At 43.1% G+C, this 20,918-nt stretch overlaps 1 protein-coding gene and 1 long non-coding RNA gene across 4 annotated transcripts; one reads left to right on the plus strand and one right to left on the minus strand.

Annotated features, from left to right (window-relative positions):
- Positions 1 to 241: 241 nt before the first annotated feature.
- LOC111838669 (zinc finger and BTB domain-containing protein 7C-like) lies at positions 242 to 17,012 on the minus strand. 3 transcript variants are annotated; one of them, XM_023801902.2, is made up of 3 exons: positions 16,786 to 17,012; positions 3,271 to 4,491; positions 242 to 2,452 (listed from the first exon to the last, which is right to left on the minus strand). In XM_023801902.2, exons 2-3 carry the CDS (start codon positions 4,473 to 4,475, stop codon positions 1,879 to 1,881), a joined length of 1,779 nt encoding a protein of 592 aa, XP_023657670.2. In that variant the 5' UTR covers positions 4,476 to 4,491; positions 16,786 to 17,012; the 3' UTR covers positions 242 to 1,878. The 3 variants fall into 3 exon arrangements, with proteins under 3 accessions (XP_023657670.2, XP_023657677.2, XP_023657682.2); XM_023801909.2 differs by lacking the exon at positions 16,786 to 17,012 and adding an exon at positions 8,850 to 8,987; XM_023801914.2 differs by lacking the exon at positions 16,786 to 17,012 and adding an exon at positions 8,486 to 8,796.
- Positions 9,127 to 13,332, plus strand: LOC140581616 (uncharacterized). Its single transcript, XR_011984714.1, has 3 exons — positions 9,127 to 9,261; positions 11,636 to 11,714; positions 13,195 to 13,332. It is a non-coding gene; the product is annotated as an uncharacterized lncRNA (long non-coding RNA).
- Positions 17,013 to 20,918: the final 3,906 nt, after the last annotated feature.

Raw genomic sequence — 20,918 nt, forward strand, 5'->3', positions numbered from 1 at the left:
ATTTTGCAAACCCACAATATAGTTCACATTTCAATTTAATCATGATGCTGTTTCAAACAAGTTGGCAGCATATGCAACTGATTTGAGATGTAAATATTACCTAAAATATGGAATTAAATGAAGGGGTAGCCTGCACCTACTCTGTTTGGGCACATTTCAATAATGAATGAAACTTGACCGGGAAAAAAGAAGTGCTCCCACAATTTCTCCATTCCATAGAAATTATAGTCAAACGAACAAAAAAAGATCAACACTCACTTTAATTTTTTAAATGGGTCACAGACCCAGAATATAACAATCATAAAAAATCTATTGTTTTTAAAATACCTTAACAAAATGTGCATTCAGTTCTTAACAAACTTTCTTAACAAAATATAGCCAAGACCATTTAAATACGCATAAATAGCTAGAAAAAAAGCATTAATGGGGCAACACAATTTATATTAAAGAGACATATGCATATGTGAAATGATATGCAACGAGATTCATTTTTAAGGCAAACATTACAAACATAGACTATACAAACAGAAAAAGTGCCAGTTTCATACCGACATGAGCAGATTCCGAATAAAGTTGTAAAAATTATTTGTTACTTTAAAGTCATAAAGAATTAAACAGTTGTGCATTGGTCACTTGGTCCTTTTGAATTGTGTATTTAAAATTATACACTAATGACTGTATTTGTTTACTTGTGGCTTTTCTTTAACTAAAAAAAGCAAAAATTCCAGTAAAATACACAAAGTCTTGTGTGAAAACGAATATGAAGCTATTCTGCAATTTGAAAGCATTGTCACCATAAATATTTAACATTTGCCACAATATATTTACGGCCCAACAGTATTTACAATAGTATTCACTTCTGATATAAAAAAACAGTTTCCAGTGGCATCACATGATTGTAATGTGATTTAAAAAAAAAAAAAAAAAACGGCCAGAATTGTCACTTACTGGTTACGTCTTTCTATGTGTTTGGCCACATCACACTGTGATGCGTAGACAAGTGTAAACCACTTGTAAAAATAAACCATAAAATTATACACAACATACTGATTGTACAAGGTATTTTATCACTTTCATTCATGTGCTAACTTGTGTTCTGTATGCTGAATTAGATGACGGATGTGTGAGCATAGAAGCTTTAACAGCGCATGTTAGTAAATGGGCAGTTGGGGGCAGCAAAGGAACACTGACATTCAGAATTAGAGCGCTGACTTGGGTTGCAGAGCACAAATGGCCTGTTGTTAGAAATGTGCTTTAAAAATAAGCTTTTCTCCACTCTGTTATTAATGCTGTTATGGCAGTCATTTGTTTCCTAAAAACTAAGTAGTGTGTTACTTGCATTTCTACATTAATAATAATTTAATACCATCCATCGTCTGTAACTGCTTATCCAGTACGAGGTTACAGTAAAGTTTAATACCATCAAGTTTAAATTAAGTTTGGTGTAAAATTCTATTAAAGACATCAATCTGTCCCATGTTAAATACATTTTTTATGTTATGATATGTTTAAAGATACCCTGTGTTAACTAAATGAAACCTTTTTGGATCAAATGAAAAATTATATGTATATTTTTATACCTTGAACTGAAATTTTGTATGAACTAAATCACACTACCATTACTGTTTCAAGCAGTGACCATATTTCATATTATTACCCTTTCATATAAGTGTTGATATTGCAATTAATACCCACAGCAATGTCAAACTGTAATTTGTTACTCTAAATTAATAAAAAAAAAAAAAAAACTTTCAGCAAATAAACTTTAGAATGGATTCTTGTTAACCACACCAAAGACCATGAAGTGGTATTTACTAATGCTTTGGTGCATTTTGTCGTCTTACCAGTGGTCACTGGTATTGTGTCCATCTGTACAGACTAACTAGTGGCCTGGGGCTCCACCCTCATAGCCCAGTGGCCAACAGCTGGGGAGTAGATGGGTGGACGGGACAGGATGTCATCCCGCGCCAGGGCGAAAGCAAACACTCCTCTCCTTCTCTCAGCCACCCCTGGTTGGTTATTGTCCAAGAACTTTGCTTCTAGACTCCGCCTGTCATCGCTGTCAAAGTTCTCCAAGGCGCTGGGGAGCTTCTGGTCAATGAAACTAGGCTTGGCAGCATTGTGACTAGGGGGCAGGAACCCATTGGGACACAGCCTGTCCTCATGTGGGGTACTGTGAAGATAGAGGGGGAGGGAGGGGCGGCGAGACATGGGCCGTCGTCCGCGGCGGGGCCGCGTCACGCGACAGCTCTGCCGCTTGACGTGCCGGTGGAGGTGGTCGGAGCGCGTGAAGCTCTTGGTGCAGTGCTCGCACTGGTAGGGCCTCACGCCCGTGTGGATGCGCAGGTGGTTCTTCAGGTCGTAGTTGTGCACAAACTTTGAGTTGCAGTGCAGGCAGATGTATGGCCGCTCACCCGTGTGTTTCCGCATGTGGATTTTCAGCTTGTCCTGCCTGGTGTCGAATAGCAGAGTAAAAGGTAGCGCTAACATGTTTCAAAGCAAATTCAAGAAGATTCATCTACGGATCTTCTGACTACTAATTCTGGACAGGGTCACGGTGCGAGATAGGGGAACACCTTTTACACCAGTGCTGCACAGGGCTTGCACACCCAACCGCGCACTACAGCCATTTCAAGGACACCACTGTGCTTTTTACATACACATATATATAAATAAGTCTTTGTACATGTAATGCTATGTGCAAATGTCTTCGCCAGTCAAAAAAATTATGTTTAAATTATCTTCCCAATGATGTAAACAGCAACCGTACAATATTCTTTATGGTTTTCATGTTAATTTGTATATGTTCCAATATTAAAATGTGTTTTTTTGATCATATATATTTTTGCTACCCAGATAAATAGCCTTGCACATTTTCTTTGACTGCCTAAGACAGGGGTGGCCAATCTTATCCGCAAAGGGCCGCTGTGTATTCGGGTTTTCGCTGCAGCTCCCTAATAATATTACTAATTAGAGGACTGATTGGCTGAAGAGTCCACACACCTGGGTTTAAACAGGTGACCTAAAGGTCACCCCAAAAACCTGCATACACACCGGCCCTTTGAGGATAAGATTGGCCACCGCAGGCCTAAGACTTGCACAGCTTTCAACTGTACAATTCATTTTATTATTTTAGTATTTCAATAGAAGTAATTTCTTAAATAATTATTAAATAATTCCTTACATTTTCTTAAATAATGCTTTAATCTAGATTTATAGTATGATTTTCCGTAGTATATTAAAAACTCCCATGGAGGGTTTTTGACCTACCTGGTGAAGCGGACTTCACAAATGCTGCAGATGTAGGGCTTCTCTCCCGTGTGGGTCCTCATGTGGCGGGGCAGCTTGCCTGCACCCTGGATCACCTTGTTGCAGATGGGGCACTGCTGGGACGCCTTGGGCTTCATCTTTTTGTCTTCCACCAGTGGCCAGGGTGGGAAGAAAGCCCCCAGCTGGGAGGCACTGAGAAAACTCAAGTATGAGCTGAGGTCTCCCTCATCCTTAATGGTTCCCAGGCTGGTGTCACTGTCTACAGAGAGGCCAGTTCTTATGAAGTCTTTCAGAAAGTCACTGTGGAAATGGTTGGGATGGACCTCATTCTGCAGCTCTTCTTTAATGGCCTCCTTCTTTACCGCCAAGTCCAACGGCATGCTGGTCCTCTGGGGGCAGTATGGAAGAGGGATGCTATTAGGCTTCAATATTGGAGGAAATCCAGGAAACTCTGGATTCCACATTGGGGGAAAGAACCCAGGAAACAGGGGTGTTCTATCAGTGGCAGACAGTTTGGGGTACAGCCCCTCCTGCAGCAAGGATTCAATGGAGAAGTCTTTCAAGGCCCGGTTCTCTGGACCCTTGGGGTCCTCCTGTTTTTCCCCCATGACCTCTGTGGGGTCAGGGTCTTCTGCCTCGTCAGACAGACCATCCCCTGGCGAGGTGCTTGTAGGACTCTCTTGTTCCCTGGCTGATACTTCTTGGCTCTGGTGTTCCGGCCCAGGTGTTGACTTTTCACTAGAGTCTTCTTCCTCTTCCCTGGAGGCCTCCTCTTCCTCCTCACTCTCCATGTCCTCCTCCTCATCCTCTTCTCCACCAGTGTCCAGGATCTCCTGGCACACACTGATGATGCAGGGGATCTCCAACATCCGGGCAGCATTCAGGACCTCCTTCACATTGGCGTTGGTGACCGTGAGAGTAGAGGTATAGGCAAACTCTAGGATGGCGGCCAGCGGCTTGTGGTCCACAAAATCGATCTCATAGACCCCATGCCAGCTGTCATCTGTCCCCACTGTGAAGAGCTTCTTGAAGTACTGGCTGCAGGCGGCCAAGATGGCTCTGTGCGCACGGTACTCGTGGTCTCCTACAACCAGCACCACATCGCACAGGGTTCCATCCTGACGCTGCTCGTTTAAGCCACACAGAAGGTCACTGCAGTGGTTGGGGAAGGGAATCCCGATCCGGTCTTCCTCCCTGCTGTCCATCCTCTCACTGAAAAATCTGTCCAGAGGAAAGAAGTAAATAATCATCAGTTTCTTTTTTCCTCAAGGTGAACCGTCAAAATGTCGGGTAGTCTATCATAACAACAACAACTGTGCTGAAATCTGGAGACATGACAGTGCTAAATGAATCCAATGTTTTTATAAGATAGAGATCGATATGTTACTGCTGGTGGAGTCAAAAAGGTCAACTAGCATTAGAGTAGCATTATCATTTAACAAAGTGAACTGAGCTCTTTTAGCATCACATTTGCCAGCTCCCGAAAAAATTCAAGTGTAAATCTGCTGAGCTAAAAATGGACTGTACCTCCTGCATATGGAAGGTGCCAATCGGAACAATCATGAAGACCTGACAGTTGCACGTGCTAGCTTCACTTATTAGTCTGAGTCTGACATTTTTGACAATATACTACAAGTATGCATGCTTTACTAATATATACAAATAGTTATCCTAATAGAAAGGCTTTGATTAAAGCCATGAAATTATTTTTCATATATCACTATTCATGTAATTAATGTGACTAATGAATATAAGAGGTAAATCCATATGGTGTGGCTTTGCCCGGTCATGCCCTCTGGTGGACTGTATTTCTGTCCAGGGTGTACCACTGAATTGTGCTGCATGCCACCAGGAATTAGCTCCAAGTCCACCTGTAAAGCTGTACTGAATAAGCCATTAGCAGAGGGATGGATGGATGAATGATTAATGTGACAACAGACTGAAAACCTGTACTTCAGACATTTCTCTAGGTATCCTGCAACATGCCAACTGGCCTCTAGGGATTATGGGTACTCTTATTAGGCAAACCAATCGGCTTGTCTAATTCAGCCACACCTGACGGCAATATGGCCATCCACCTGAGCATACTGTATATAAGAGTCTAAGTAATGTTCAAGTGAGATGCCTCTTACTGACGTGGTGACTTTAAAGGTGACAACAGGAATTCACCAGAGAGGGTATTGACTGCAGTGGATAATTGATTTTCTCTTACCCTTTGAGTATAATAAAATAGCAATTCTCTAAACCTTTTCTCAAGCGTCCCTTCTGTGTGCGTAGGTGTGTGTGTGTGTGGGTGGGCCGTAAACCGCTCATAGATGACAGGGTAAACAGCACTTAGTTAACATAAGCAAATTTTTCTGTAATATTTTAATTGTGTTTTTACTATTATCTTCTCTGCACTGATATTCTGTCACGTTTTTCTTCTGATTTCGCATTTCTAGTCTCTGCATGAACTTGTAGACTCGCAGAGGGTGAGGACCTTTGCCTAGAAAATATCTTGGATTTTAGGTTGAAGGGATCAAGGAGGAATCAGTTTTTCTGTATGAATGAAGAACATTTCTGGTTTTCACCTAACTGAGCACTGAGCTAATTTGTATTTTACTAATCTGGTATTAACTACAGGCTGTCTTTTTAAGGTTCAGATGCCTTAGCTGTGTTGGGAGTACTGTTTTAGTCAGCTGTCCCTTTTGAACTGAGGTGCAAAGGCACCAGAGGACTGGTGACACCTGAAATGTGAACAGATTCTGACATGCTATCTTAATCAAGTAGATGCAGAGCACGGGGCTCCCGGGTCTGAGGAATGATAAGACCCTGGGGGAAAAAATGTCACCCCCTACCTTTCGAAATTCCCTTTCTCTCAAGCAGGTTGGGTAAACATGTGTGCAGGGAGCCTCTCCCTGCCCCAATGCAGCCTTGGGAAAACCCTGCCAAGTCAAACAGCTGCAAGGCGAGAACACAGCTAGCCCGATGGGAGGGGGGCTATCCACACAGTGCCTCCCCACCCACTTTGGGAACAGGAGCGGCAGCACTGGATGGAGTGCACTGCTTTCAGTTACACCCTGGAGAGGATCTAAGGAGGATGTGACACATAAACAAAGACAGCACAGTGGGTGTGGGGGGGTTGTCTTTTCCCTCAGGGTCCTGGCTCACAGCTTAGGTGATGTCTTAACCTTTCACATCTTGGACGTATCTTAATTACCAAGAACATGAAAAGGGTCTTTGGGGAAGAGGTTCTCACAACTGCTGTGGGGTCCCATGTGACTCGTACATCACTAGCAGTGGGAACACCCAAGAATCATTCATTTCATTATTGAATTCTGGGAGGGTAAGCTACCTAAGCACAGGTTGCAGGAAATGCAGATGCCCCAAAGTTAAAGAATTGTTTTCTCAGGTGCAAGATGTGTATTTGTCTGAGACTGGCGCACGTGTGGTGCACTTATGGTGAACACACAGGTATTTTCCATCATACTGAGTTAGTTTACTTCCAGTTTACTTGAGGTGAGTTATGTTACTTCCACCCAATACACAGTACCCCCCCCCCCATCCCACATACAGTACAGCTCCTCCCACAGCCTGGATCTTTAGATCACGAGTCCAGGTCTTCACTAACTCAACTGAATGTTCCAGCTAAAACCATTCTCACTAAAGTTTTGATCACCTGGACTGATGTACTGCTGTTTTTACAGTACAGCTACCGTTTGTAATCATTAGTAAATAGTAAATCATTCATTTTAATACTAAGCAAGGCAGGCCAGTTCCAGTGACCAAAAGCCACTGGAACGTCTTTGGAATTTTTCTTTGGCTTGGAACTTCAATTGTAGTTTCACTCACTTTGGATGCCAGGAGAGACAGTGTTTACAGTTCTACTCGAGACACCCCCAGCCCCATAACCACGCACTGCTCGCTCATGTGACCTGCCTCTCCCCAGCCCTGTCACACTGTGTTATTACACAGCTTAAGCTGAGACGATGCTCTCCACCACTTAGTCACCACAGATAGTTTGTGCAAGGATGAACCTTACTTATTTACTCAGACGAATCAGCTTGTTTGAGAAACAAACAGTGTTTTCAATGTCAATAAAAATACAGCTTTGTCTGGGGACTCAACATTATCTGCCACACCTGAAATAATATCATTGGGATTCTTAAAGTAGATGTGGCATATTGTTGTGTAACAATTAAAATACAAATACACACACAATGATCAACGGTGTACCCAAGCTAGACTTTTGGGAATTTCAATCTTGTAATCCCGAGCTTCCCCACTCTTCTTATCATCCAGAACACATACAGACTCTGTTCCTCAGTCATCCTGAACACAAGTGTTGCTGGGCATCCAGCCTTTGAATGCTGTAGTCCACCGAAAATGCAACAGGTTAGCGTGGCAAATCTGCATTCTGCACCATGTCCCTTAATCACTATGTTGAAAGGCAACTGCCTATCCCTAAACCCTAGATTATGTCAGCATAAGACAGCACTAAACAACGGTACACAACAAATACAGGAGCAAACAATGGGGAAATATTTAATAACACTCTTTGCCTCAGTTGAGTAAATGTGAAGAGGAGTGTAACAGGGAGGGGAAGGGTGGTATTATGTGATATGCAATCTAAAATGCAACACAAATAATAATGTCCTTTGCTTTCAGTTCTCCTTCCTAAAGTTTCCTATACAAATATCCGCACCTTGTAAAGACTGTAGCATCCATGTGATAGTATCTATACATTTTCAAAGGGAAGATCAACATCCATGGAATGGTGGATGAAAGAATTTGTTTTATCAGAAAATGTTCTGTTCTTCTTTTGTGCAATTTATAACTTACGTGAACCTGTCACACTGGTTCTGAATAAAGCTATTAATTATGATATCACCACATTGCCCTTAGGTTGATACTACAATAGTTTCCCTGCCATTGATGTTCAACGTTGAAAATTCACTATTGAACAACCTATATTAAACATTCTGTCCAGATCTGATTTGTTATACATGGAGATCAGTACAGTTGTACTGCATAACAGGATATATAACTTTATATTTCATGTTATTTTATTAGTCTATTAGAATTCTGTTTCAAATGAATGTCAATGATTCAGCAAAGAATTAAGAAGTTTTACATTCATGAACTTTCATAAATCACATTCTGAATAACATTCACAAACTGAACATAATTAAATATTATATAAAACTTTCTATAGATATTAATAAAAAAAACATACCAGAGTAACTATCTATATACGTGCACACAATGAAAACATTAAAAACAGCCCAAATTTCGCATCATTAAGCTTTAAATACACTGAATAGACGCTCTGGCTTAAGTTTTTGAATAAGATGATCTCAACATGCTTGACAATCGATCCTTTAAAGAGAAGCTATGTGACCAGGTGCCAATAGCAAAGCCAAGAAAAACAAGTGCTGAAAGTTACTCATCTAATTGCTGTATCTGCAGAGAGACGCGGAGGTTTGGGACTGGCACCCCGGACTAACCCGAGCACCAGCTTTCCTCACCCGCGTGCTGACGCACACACGCGCGGCGGCGGCGGCGGGCACACACTCACGCACACCCCAGAGCGTTCATACCGTTTCTGGTCCTGCCGCTCGCGCCCTGTATTTCTCGTCCGTTCGGCTTTCTTTGTTTTTTTTTTTTAATTTTCCTTTCCTCCCCTCGGGGCAGAGAGGCGACCTTCTTGCCCTTCCTGTCGGCTCCCGGGTGACAGAGGCGGACTTCTCGAGCCGGGATGCCCTCTCTCTCGCGCGCGCTCTCTCGCTCCGTCTCACGCGCCGGCCATCGGCGGAGGTACGGCGCTGCCAGCCCCGGCGCGTGGAGCAGGGGGCCGGCGGAGGAGCGCGACGGCAGCTCTCGCCCTCAGAAGCGGGCTGATGCAGGCTTGTGGAGGGGAGGCAGAGGCTGGCGCGTCGGAGCCACAGATGGGAGGGAGAGCAGCGACATAACTCTGCCTCCAGATGCCGCACCGCTAGTTTTTATAGCAGGGTGGGTAGCTGGAGGATAATCATACCCCATCCTCCTCCACAACACAAGTTAAGCACAGTGTGTAATAAGCTCATGGTTCGAACCCTTTGATTTAGGTCAGACAAAATGAATTTTTAGTTCTCTGTTCCGTTAAAATTACTTTCAATGCAAGGCGGTTGGGGGGGGGGGGGTATGTTTGTGGGGATGAGGGATGGGGGGTTGAGGGTCCGGAGAGGGCAAAGAATGCGATAATTTTTTAAGGTTACACAGAAGACGTCAGGGGCTAGAACCCCTACCTTATAGATATAGGTATCTTATAGGCAGGGGTAAGCGAAACCCAGACAGCGTGCAGACAGTTCGCTCGGAGCGGGCCTTGAGCAGAGCATGCCGTGTCTTGCCAGGGGTGGGAGTGGAAGGGCCGCTTCCCCATTAACGGGGAGGGGGATTTACGCTGCAGTCTTGCAAAGCCGGGGTGTGTCACATGGCCCTGGAGTCTGCAACACACACTCGCAGACTGGCAAGTCCCATACTTTCCCATACTGTTTCTAAACAACATATCTGCTGGAGATGCTTTGACGGTGGTGGATCCTCTTTATAAGTTTATCTATCTCAGGGGCGTCAGAAGCATTTTGAATGTGGGGGGGGGGACACACCTTGGCATAAATCTAATATCTTATGTTAAATGTAGGGGGGTCCAAACGAATAATTATGAAATGTGAGGGGGCCACGTCCCCTTCAGATTTAATGGCAGTGACGCCCATGATCTATCTATCTATCTATCTATCTATCTATCTATCTATCTATCTAGTGTCTAGTCTTACTGACTCCATTGTTATTTTCATTCTCACATATTTTTAAAGCATGAGATGGTAGGTATTGTATATTATAACATGAATGACACCTGATGAGAGAAGCAGTGGGCATCCGCGTTCACTGCGGTGACGTTTTAATCTGAACGCTGCGCAGATTGGGGACGAGCTCGTTGAGGTGAGAGCTCCCTAACCAGAATAGCTCCCAAGCTACGCGCCAATGGGTGTTTCCTAAATGTCAGGAATATCGCTCTTTCTTGTTTTTATCGACTGGGGAGCACCGCCGCCGCTTTCTAAGCGGATCAGAACCACAGGCTCCAATGCTGGGCGACCTGTCTGGGTCCAGTCTGCACCAGCTCTTCTAAAACAGGATTACTAAACCGAATTACTTAAAAATAAAACAAAACGGAGAGTCTATTTGTGACACGTTACCCTGCCACTGTTTGTAGCCCCAGAAGTAAGTTCTGCTGGTCATCTTTGTCCAGGGAAGCCAGGAGCGCCCCTGAAATGTCCTGTTTTCAGGCTCGGCCCGCCTCAGTCCCCTCAGAACCTGAAGCCCCTCATTACGGCAGAGCGAGCGGTGATTAAAGGCAGCGGTCAGACGAAGACTTTCGGCTTCCCAGACACGGGCCACTCCGCCATTCCGCTGGGCTGGCCTGCCGGCTGACAGGGCCCCAGTGCAGGGCGGCTGTTTGCTTTCCACTACAGGTGTTTGCAGAGCGCCGGTGCAAATCATTACAACTGTCTTAAGTCAACAGAGCTCTGCGGTAGGGTTAAGGCAACACCCGTTTTCCCTGTCAACTGCGGGTTATGCTATTAAGCCTTAATGTTTCCTCTGCAGGGTGCAGATGCTTTAAGAATTTGAATCTAGGCCTTTTGCACGTGACCCGTTTGCATTTCAGCACAGCGCCGTGGTCATGGGAGACATTACGCCAGACATCACATCTCTTCTGGGAGTTCCGGGGGTCTCCTGCAAATTGACCGTGGCTCCCTGACATCTGCGATCTGTTGTTAGGCTATATAGTGGCGATAAAATTACCCAGCAAGAAGTTTTCCTCACGCAACATTACACCATTATTCCATGACAAACAGTATTTTGACAGTATTTTAAAAACAAATGCTATTCCGGTATTTCCTGATAAAATTTGCTGGAGGGGTATATTTTGAAATGCAATTATACGAAAATCTCCACTTAATAGTCTTATACAATTATATTCAAGTAGTAATATTTATCAAACAACATGGTGCTCATCTGAATTATGTCTCTGTAAAGACAATATGCCATTTAAAGTTTTTCATTGAATTTCAGTGTTAAAACTGTCTGTCTTCCAAGGCAGTGGTGCACCCTGGATGGGGATGTCATGGACCGGTAGATGTTCTTGCTAAGCCTGTGTATGAAATAAAGAAAATTCCAAACTAGAGAAACACATTTCTATTGGCTTGTTGTCCCTCCCCATCTCTTCTTTTAATCCTGTCTGATTTTACCCAAAAACCCCTCAAATACGACGTGCGGTTTGTTTCCAGTTGATGATGATACTGGTATTTTGCACAGTGTGAGTAATTATTCATCCCTTCAAAACCACCAGGTTGGACAGTAAGACACCCAGGCATCTGACCAGACAGGCTATTGAAGTCCTTGGAGCCAGTTGTCATAGAAACCACGAGGTAATGTGCTTGACACTACATGTGTCCCTTGATTGTTATTAATAACTACAGTAAGTTTCCCTGATTTCTATAAAGAATGACCACCAAAACCACTCATCGCCTAGAAACAGGCACTTCTTTTGAAAGTTTCGGCTGAAATTTTAAAGAACTTGCATTAGGTCTATTTTGGGATCACTTTAGAAGCTCCAACATGTTCAAATTCTAGCCTCTTTGTCTCCAGACACATCCCATGCTACCTCATTAGTCACTTAAATGAATGATTCAGTACTTCAGTTAAAAAGGTGACGAATACTATTACGGTACTTCATCACTCTGTGGTAATACTGTAAAACGGGATGAGAAAAAATGTCCAATATTCTGATAGTCCATGAAGAAGTAAGCATTCGGTAACTGCAGAAGGCAGTGGCTGTGCCGTCTTTATGAAGGGTAGCTCGCTAGGTGTTACTGATGAACTGGAGTGGTTCATGAAAAGAACAATGGTAAATGGGAATGTCCATTGATATACAGACAGGAAATATCAGAAGCCATGAAAGCTTGTGGTGAAACACCCACACACACAAAGAAACGCAAACGCACACACATACCCACCCACACATAAACACCACACACTAACACAGAGCAAAACAAACTAGCAGCACAGGCATCTTGCCAGATAATGTAATAACTGAGGTAAAAAGACTATGGGGGCCACCTTTATTGTCAGACTAAGTCAAGAGAAGACAGCTAAGGCGGATTTATTCAAAGTGATGACATTATCCATGCAGAGCTGATGCACTGGTCTTTGGGAAGAAAAGGGGTGTTCGAAAATCTCGTTAGACAAGTCAGGGAAATGCACTGTACGTGGGAGCAAATGCTCCTCTTCAAATTCCAAGAAAAGAGACCTAACAGTTTGCAGTGGGCGTGCAGTTTCATCATGGATCAATCCTTGACAATATCCACTTGTAGATGCAGACGGCATGCATTCAGACCTGCACACAATGGGTTTCTCTAACAGCAAAAGGGAGATTTGATTTCAGGCTGTTTTGCCTGAAGTCATTAACTTTTCCAATTTCAGTGCTGGAATTAGGGGCATGAAGGGGCGGCAAAACTACCGGTGGCGTGTTTAACTGCCTCATCTGCTCAGGTGTCCTAGAGCTGTGTTTCCCAACCCGGGACCCCCAGACAGTCCACGTTTTTGCTCCCACCTAACTTACTGTCATACAGTCCACATTTTTGAGCAAAAGCATGGACTGTCTGCGGGTCCCCAAGGAACGGGTTGGGAAACACTATCCTGGAAATGGGCAAATGAGTGTCACTTCAACTGAAAAGCAAGCACAGAAATATCTTATCTGGACACTGTTCATTCCAAGTCTGACTATTATGAAATCTATCACAGTATTACCATTTAGTAAAATCAGTCAGGAAGTATTTGAATTGCTACTATTGCAGTTTTTGCTGTGATCTGCACATTATGGATGAGAGCAGTTTACTTTTTTTTTAGGGGTATATCACAAGACGGAGTCACTGAATGGGCCACAGGCACAGGTGGAGGACTGTGGAAACCCCGTTGCCCTTAGTAATGGAAATCTTTATAAGTGTGCATATTGACCTGAGGGATGAATAAAAGAGATGAATAAAAGAGGTGTACAAATTTCCTTTTTGAGAACATAAAATATATTTAATTGCAGATGAAATATACAGCCTTTAAGAGTGTGTTTCGTCTCTCCGTTGGAGAGAACCCACTTCAAATCCCTGTTAAGAGTTTGACAGGCACTCTGAAGACTTGACCCATCCCCTAACCCCAACTCCTACCTCCACCTTCTGCCCATGCCTGCAGTTTATGGGAAAGCAGTTGGCTTTGGAAAATGAGGAGGAGGACCAGTCACGACTCTTTCTGCTGACAAATCCATGCGAATGTGTGTGTGGGTGCTCGTGTGTGTTCATGTGTGTGTGTGCGTGGTGTGGGGGCGGCAGCAGGACCACATCCTCCTGTGATAACGAGATCAAGCCTTTTCTTCCAAGAAAGGCATTGTTTGTCTGCTAGCTAGTACGGCCAACTTGCCAGTGAGCCAACATTGACAAACCTACATAGTCCACACCCATATTCTTAGTTTCATATATATATAACTGTACTCATAAAATGGCTGATATTGAATGACAACCGTTGAGCACCTGTAGAGAAGACACATCACTGACTTCCTTTAACTTCCTTCCTAATTATGCATTTTATATCTCTTGCATAACATGACATTTTAATCATTCTTTCACTAGAGAATGTTTCTTCCTCATCAGCTTTGATATGCATCGGACACTCCTCCCACCATGAAATCGTGGTCTCACCAAGACGTCGTCTCTGTGAGTTGTGACAATTCATGTCTGAACGGAGGGGACACCAGCGCTACGCCCCGCTACCGATTTTTTTGTCTTTCCACTGGAAGATTCTGCATGTGTGACAGTCGTCTTCAGAAATTGTTTGGTGGAACAACTTTTGTGGGTATAGGCATGATCACACCTACGAGTTGAGTTGGCTTTGCCCATAGTTCTGACAGACTGGCAAAGCAACACAAGATAACCAGACTGGATTGACATCAGGGCATGTTTATACAGGATTTTGGTCATACTTAGGCACATTTATGCTAGATACAATAAAAAACCTCAATGCTGGTAGATGAGACTAGATGTTTTGTGTAGTTTCTCATATACATACAAGTGTTTCATGACCATACAGTCTTACCAGGGATATTCTTATCAAACACCATGTTTCCTATAAAAACATTCTAACTACACAAGTGAGTCTGCATTTTCAGTAAATTATTTCCTGGTTATTAACCTACCCATCTTGCTAATTGATTATCCTGTAAAAGGTCACTGGGATTTGGCAATTTATGTAAATGTTAACGTTTGTCTACATTATCAGTTGTACCAAACCTTTATATGTTTTGTAGTTTGGCATTAATAAAACAGGGTGAGGAAATCAAAAAAGCCATCTGGTTAAATTTACCACGTGACTACTTGCCCAATTTTTAGTTGGTAAATGAAAAAACTTAAAAGAGATAAACCAAACGTGGTTGTCCAACTGTATGAAGATCTCAGATTAATCACAGATAATTATCTAAAGCATTAGGTGCCCTATGTTGATTAATAAAAGTTGGGCAGGCCATAGCCTTTCTGTAAGCAGAAATCTAGGCTGCAACCTTCATTCTCGATTCAGAGCTTTCAGCAAGTTCCTGTGATCTCCTCAGTGAGCTCAGTGGTAGGTGACAATGTCAGAGCCTGGCTGTAATCTCGGTGGCAGATTAGGTCCAGAGCAGAAAAACTGAGGCAAGATTATATGTCAGCCGTGACTGCGTATATACCAGTAAGTTTCACAAGATACGCCACTACAATACATTTTGCTGAATTAGCAGTGCTATACCCCTATGAAATTTGAAAATGTGTTTGTGAGTCATCTGCATGGTAAACCTCAGTCCTTTTCCTCCAGATCACTGGCTCTTTGAGCATCACCTCCCAGAGCCATGGTCCAGCTAACTCTACCCGGTAAGAAGGCGGTGTTCATTTAAAAACTAGCTGTGCTCTTCTATGGCCAGATCATTTAAGGATTTGCTTCCTAAAAGTCAGTCAGTCAATCAGTCAAGGGTGTTGGTGTGTGGAGATTCCACTTCCTTTGAGATGCTTACTGCACTGTAAGAGCCCCAGTAGTGTGATGTGGGGTACAGGCTAAGGGACCAAGTATTCCAGCTGTGGACCACTGAAGCTAAGGGTGAACAAGGGAGAATGGGGGCAGATCTGCTGTTTCCCACATCATTCCCACATCATTAAGAAGCAAAAGCTAAGGGGAAAAAAAGAAGTAGCAGAGCAGAAATGTTTATATGGCAAAATTGTGCATGTTGCAACCACGGAACTACTTGGGAAAGGTTCACCTTTACATAAACCATGCCCCAGAGTGATAAACAGTTATTATATGTATCACTCAGGAGATTAGGCTTACTATACCCTTTGTCCCTGCGTACCCCGTGCTATTCAGGGAGGACAAGCTATTGTGTAGCTGCTAGCTTAGAACAAACTGAGTGTCAATGGAGTCAAACATTACTGTAACATTATTGTCACAGGGCTGAGTGTGAACATCCAAATACTGATTTCCGATCCGACCATGAATCACTGTCGTTCTCCGAAAAGACATCAGTGTCTATGTATCGCATCGGAAGCAGTGCAGTTAAATTTATAGGCTAAACGCAAACTGTAATTGTTTAGAATTGGACTTTTAACCATAAAGCTGGAGGATTACTCCTTGAGCAAACACTGACAGCATTAAATTTGGGCTGGAAGATTTCAATGTGTAATATTATGAGCGCCAACAGAAATGCAAACCGAAGGTCACAAAAGGCATAAAAAGTGACGAAATACTGTGTAAACAATACATTGCAATAGTGCAAAATGCTGCAATAATTTTGTTCATTGACAGGTCAGTAACCAGAGAAAAATCAGGCATTTTACTGAAATGATGACAGTGCGTGGGGTAAAATATGTCTATTTTAGAAATAAATGTGTTGTTGGAAATTGGATTTATTTTTAATGAACTACATTTATGTGTGGTCAGTACTGTCATAACTGTCACACTTAGAATTTTATAAATCATATTATTGTAGTATTATTTCAAATCATATTTGAATTACACATGTACCTACTCCTAGTTTTAAGTCTTAAATGAGCTCCACAGAGTTGTCCCCTTAATCATCTGTCCCACTCAAACCCTGTAAAGGCTCAAGTTGAGATCTTGAGCTATGTGTGTAACCTGAGCTTCACAGGAATGACCACAAAAACCCAAAACAAAGGGAAGCTATGGGATGCAGGACTCACGTCATGTTCATCCCGACAATAATGCATCAAGCACTTTGAAGCTCAATGAAGCAGCGTCATAAAGAGAAAAGCTCAAAAGCAGAGCGGTGGCTAAATCAGCTCCGTGGACACCTATACTGTAGCAGGACAATTACTCTAGTATATGTTAAATTATGATTAATAGCACAAAAAACAAAAACAAAATTTCTGTGACCGCCTTAGCTCTCACTTGAGACAGAAAGACGAGTCTGCTAACCTTTCGCTGGTGAATCTTTCAGGTTCCGTTGCCCCGCTGTTCTAGAGGTGAGTCGTATCCGTTTTAGCACGAGAAGCGTGTGCCTGTGAGCACGAGTGCGAGGTAAAGAGTGCGAGCTTCCCAACTTTGCTGGACGTACCGTCTGACTGTCAGCAAAGGAAGAAGGAACCCGCACGCACACGCCACACACACACACACACACACACACGCACGAAACGGTTGGAAAGAACGGCCCCCACCCATTCCCCGGCACCCTCCCTTCAAACTGAAACTATTTGGCAGCGATCCCCACACCTCCACCTGTGCTGCTGTGAGGAGAATGACGCTCCCAGCCGGGCCAGGCCTGGAGGACTTCCTGCATGGGGCAGAGAAACGCTGCAGAGAAGGGGAGGAGAGGAGAGGTTTTGGGCCAAGGTTACACACTAATGCTGAGAACAGGCAGATCACAAAGACTGACAGGATGGGGGAAGGTGTACGGGGTCTCACAAAGACGTCTTTTTTTTTTTCTACTCAGGTGCGGATTGACCGTGATGCAACAGCGATGAGCATTTGTACCCCTAAGCATTCTCCAGTCTGCATCAATCTGTCTGTTTTCCTGTGCAGTGCTGTCAGAAGACCTCCCTCACTTCATTCACTGAGGTTTGCTGGTGCTAAAAATAGCAGCCTTATCTAATGGGCTCCATAGGAAACCAAACCAAGGTGTCTCACAATCTCAGCTGTTTAAAATGAAGAATCTGACAAAAATCGTGTCGTTGCGAAATATGCCAGGGTGCCATTTAGCTCATCCGAATGACTCCTGCGTTTCTCCTTCAATGAATACCATGGTTTTCTTGTTTGTCCCACATTGCCACCGGACTATGTTCATTGCTGGACCTTCAGATGAAGGAACCGTAAGGAATGGAGGCGGTTGAGTTGACGAAGACTGGAGATGAGAGTGTGTTATCTCCCCTTCAGCTTTACTGGTGTGGCTAGCCATCTATGCAGCTTACCTCGCAGTTACCCCAATCAATGATTATTGTACCATGTGCTGATCCCTCTAACCTAGACCCTGACTGTGCTATTACGGGGGACAGATTATATTCATTAGCTTACTGGATTTTTTACTGAAGCATAATATAGCTATAAAATCTGGAAAGTGAACCATAACATAACATTTCCATAACATTAGCGGATACCATTCACATCTTCCTCAGTGATGAAACACTCATTGAGAACATATAATTGTAACTATTGTTTGTTGAAGGTCAGGGCAGTAAGGACAGTATTGCTGTGGGTAATATGAAATTTTGTAACACATAACTGTGTGCGAGAAGATTCCGTGATTCCTGGACTCCCTCCTATAAGTTACCCATTAAAGTTTAGACAGGTAGCAGAGCCAAAAGCACTTAGATGGGTTTTACCGGCAGTTTTTATGCAATTTGTCAACTCATGCATGTGCAGGTGAACATTGTGTAAATGTCATTGTTTTCATTGACTGTATCACAAACTATCATTTGTGTACCTAGACTGTCGTATATCAAGGTGAAAGCAATGACCCTGTACAAATTAGGAGACCCTGTTCAGTTTTTGCTGAGCCATGGGCGTAATTTTTGCCTGGAATGTGTCAGAGTTCAGCCCTGCTCAGAGCAAAGAGTAAAACAACATTCTTAGATGGGACAATGGTGCAGTAACCACACCCTAACTACCAGCCCCCCCTCCCATTGTCACTCCCATTTTACACAAAGGTGCTATGGGACCAGTTTTCCCATAACACCTTGTCATTGTCACTGGGCACAAATTGCAGGGTTTTTTTTTTTCCGTATCAACCCTTCTTTAATGTGTTGTAAGACAACATGTAACTAGGGCAGAAAGAGGGCTTGGTCACTCCTTTAGTCCTCAAATGAAGGCCATCGAAATTATTTGATGATTTGCCTTATAGTGTTTTGCCTCCTGCACTTAGAATGGTAGTACTATAATTCTGTTTGGAGAATAATAGAAGAGTCATTGTCTGATGTGGCCCTAGTGCTTTGTTATTGATCTCTCTTCTCCTGGCCATTTGCTTCTCTTCAAACTGACTTACCTGATGAATTTAGTGTAAGAGATGTAAAAGCAGCAGATCCCATGCCCGTTCTGAGGGTCCAGCGACAATGACAACCGAAGCTGATTTGATGTGAAGGACGAATCACTGTCGGTGCCTGGGTGCTGTGAACATTTTTGGAGAAATCTACAGGCACCCAGTACTGTGGCCGTAATACGCAGTGCTGCTCCTGAGAGGGGGCCCAGTGTTACTTTTCAGTTGTGTGGCTTAACGCCGTGCTGGTGCTGTTTCCGTCGGCAGCCTTTGTCCGGGGGTTTGGGTTCAGGGCCAGTGCCTTGCAAGCAGCCCGTTAGCCTGCGGGACTCTTCCTCGGCTGTGCTTAGACCCATCTCCCCGCACTCTGGGCTGCCCAGACCCCTGACGTGGCCCCTTGCCTGTGTCTGCGTCCAGCTTGCCATCTGTCTGTTGCTGATTTCTGCCTTTTACGCTCGTTCTACACCAGGAATTCGCGAAAACAATGGGCAGTCTCATATTGTCTCAGTTACAGGGGCAGGGCCGTAGGTGTACGGCACGCAACATACTTATTTAACCAGCTTTTAATTATACTGAGCTGTTTGCTGCTCAATCTAGTGTCAGTGTGATTTGTTTAACGGTTATCTGTGACTAGTTCTGGTCGCATTGATTATTGAGAATGCTCCAGTGTGCATTAAAATTGGAAAAGCTGCAAATTTATACCTCACCGGGTCTGATGTTGTCACCCATATGGTGCTATTTTTAGCACTGAACCGCCACCTTTTGAAATTAATCCAGGGCCACACAAAACTTGCAGAGGAGGATTGCTCAAAATTCAGAATTTACTAGGTTTGTAACTCTAGATAAGAAGTAGGGAGAACACCCTGTTTTGTCGTTATTCTTGTAATATAGTCAGAAGATCAGAATGAAATATACTAAGGCCATCCGTGCTGAGTTACTATATTTTTACATATGAGCCTATTGCCAGTTGGCTGTAATGAGAGTGGACTGGAGCGTGTGACTCTCATGCCAGTTGACGTAGACTGACTTGATGAGGACTGTGCTCTGAAACGTCAGCTATAATTAATCTTCCTTCACGATTCATTTAACGCAGCGTCATGTTTATTTTCCTGTTTACCTTTTCTTTTTGCACCTGTCGAGTTATTTTGCTTTGTTTTCTTTCTTTCATTTATCTAAAGCATCGCAGGTACCACAATGATCTAGTCCAAGACATCCAAACTCCAGTTGTAGTGGACTTTTAGTCATTTTCTGAATGTCGTTGACTATTGAACTATAACAAGAAGAGTTGGGAAGAGCTGCAGAATTAGTTTAATCAAGTGTTTAAATGGGTAGATAGAATAAAAATCTGTAAGTTCCTATATATACTAGAATATACAGTATACTATATACACTGGTGTGACTGAAACATGTATAAATTAGCAGAGTAAACCTCAGATTCAGGACTCAGATTCAACGTCTTCATCATTTTCCAGTTAAAGTAAGTTAATTTAAATCACAGTACAAATGACCAAATGACCTCTGTCAGAGCACAGTAAAAGAGAAGGTTTTCCCTGGAGGGAACCTTAGAATAGGTGCCGATTTAGGACTGCCATGCGTGTGGCCAAATCCTTTTTTAATAAGCCTTTGAAGATGATGTAACAGGGTCATTAGTTCATTTTGCTGGATTCTTTTCTCTCAAAAACAAACCAGATTTATTCATGAACATTAATTTACTTGCATGGAAGTTAATTGTCCCCAACCCAGTAAATACTTAAAGTAGTTGAGTGGCACATCTCCACGATATCATTACTGTAGCTGTTGCCTACAATGAATAATTTATGCTTTTGACCTACATAGTCAATTGATTGACTATTATTCTACTCTGGCAAATAAGCAATTAATCCGGTTTAGCCGTATTGACTTCTGAAGCATCTGACCATGTTAATGGCCAATAGGCAAGGATACTTCAGACATACAGTAGTTAAGGTGCTGGTGAGGTTTCTGGTGTCATCTACAGCAGTCATTGCTCATGCACTTGCACACACTTTAAAGTATGATTATTTTGACCAGACACAGGAAGTCAGTCGGGGCTTGTAAAGAGCAC

This window comes from Paramormyrops kingsleyae, chromosome 2 (assembly GCF_048594095.1).
Source record: "Paramormyrops kingsleyae isolate MSU_618 chromosome 2, PKINGS_0.4, whole genome shotgun sequence".
NCBI lineage: Eukaryota > Metazoa > Chordata > Actinopteri > Osteoglossiformes > Mormyridae > Paramormyrops > Paramormyrops kingsleyae.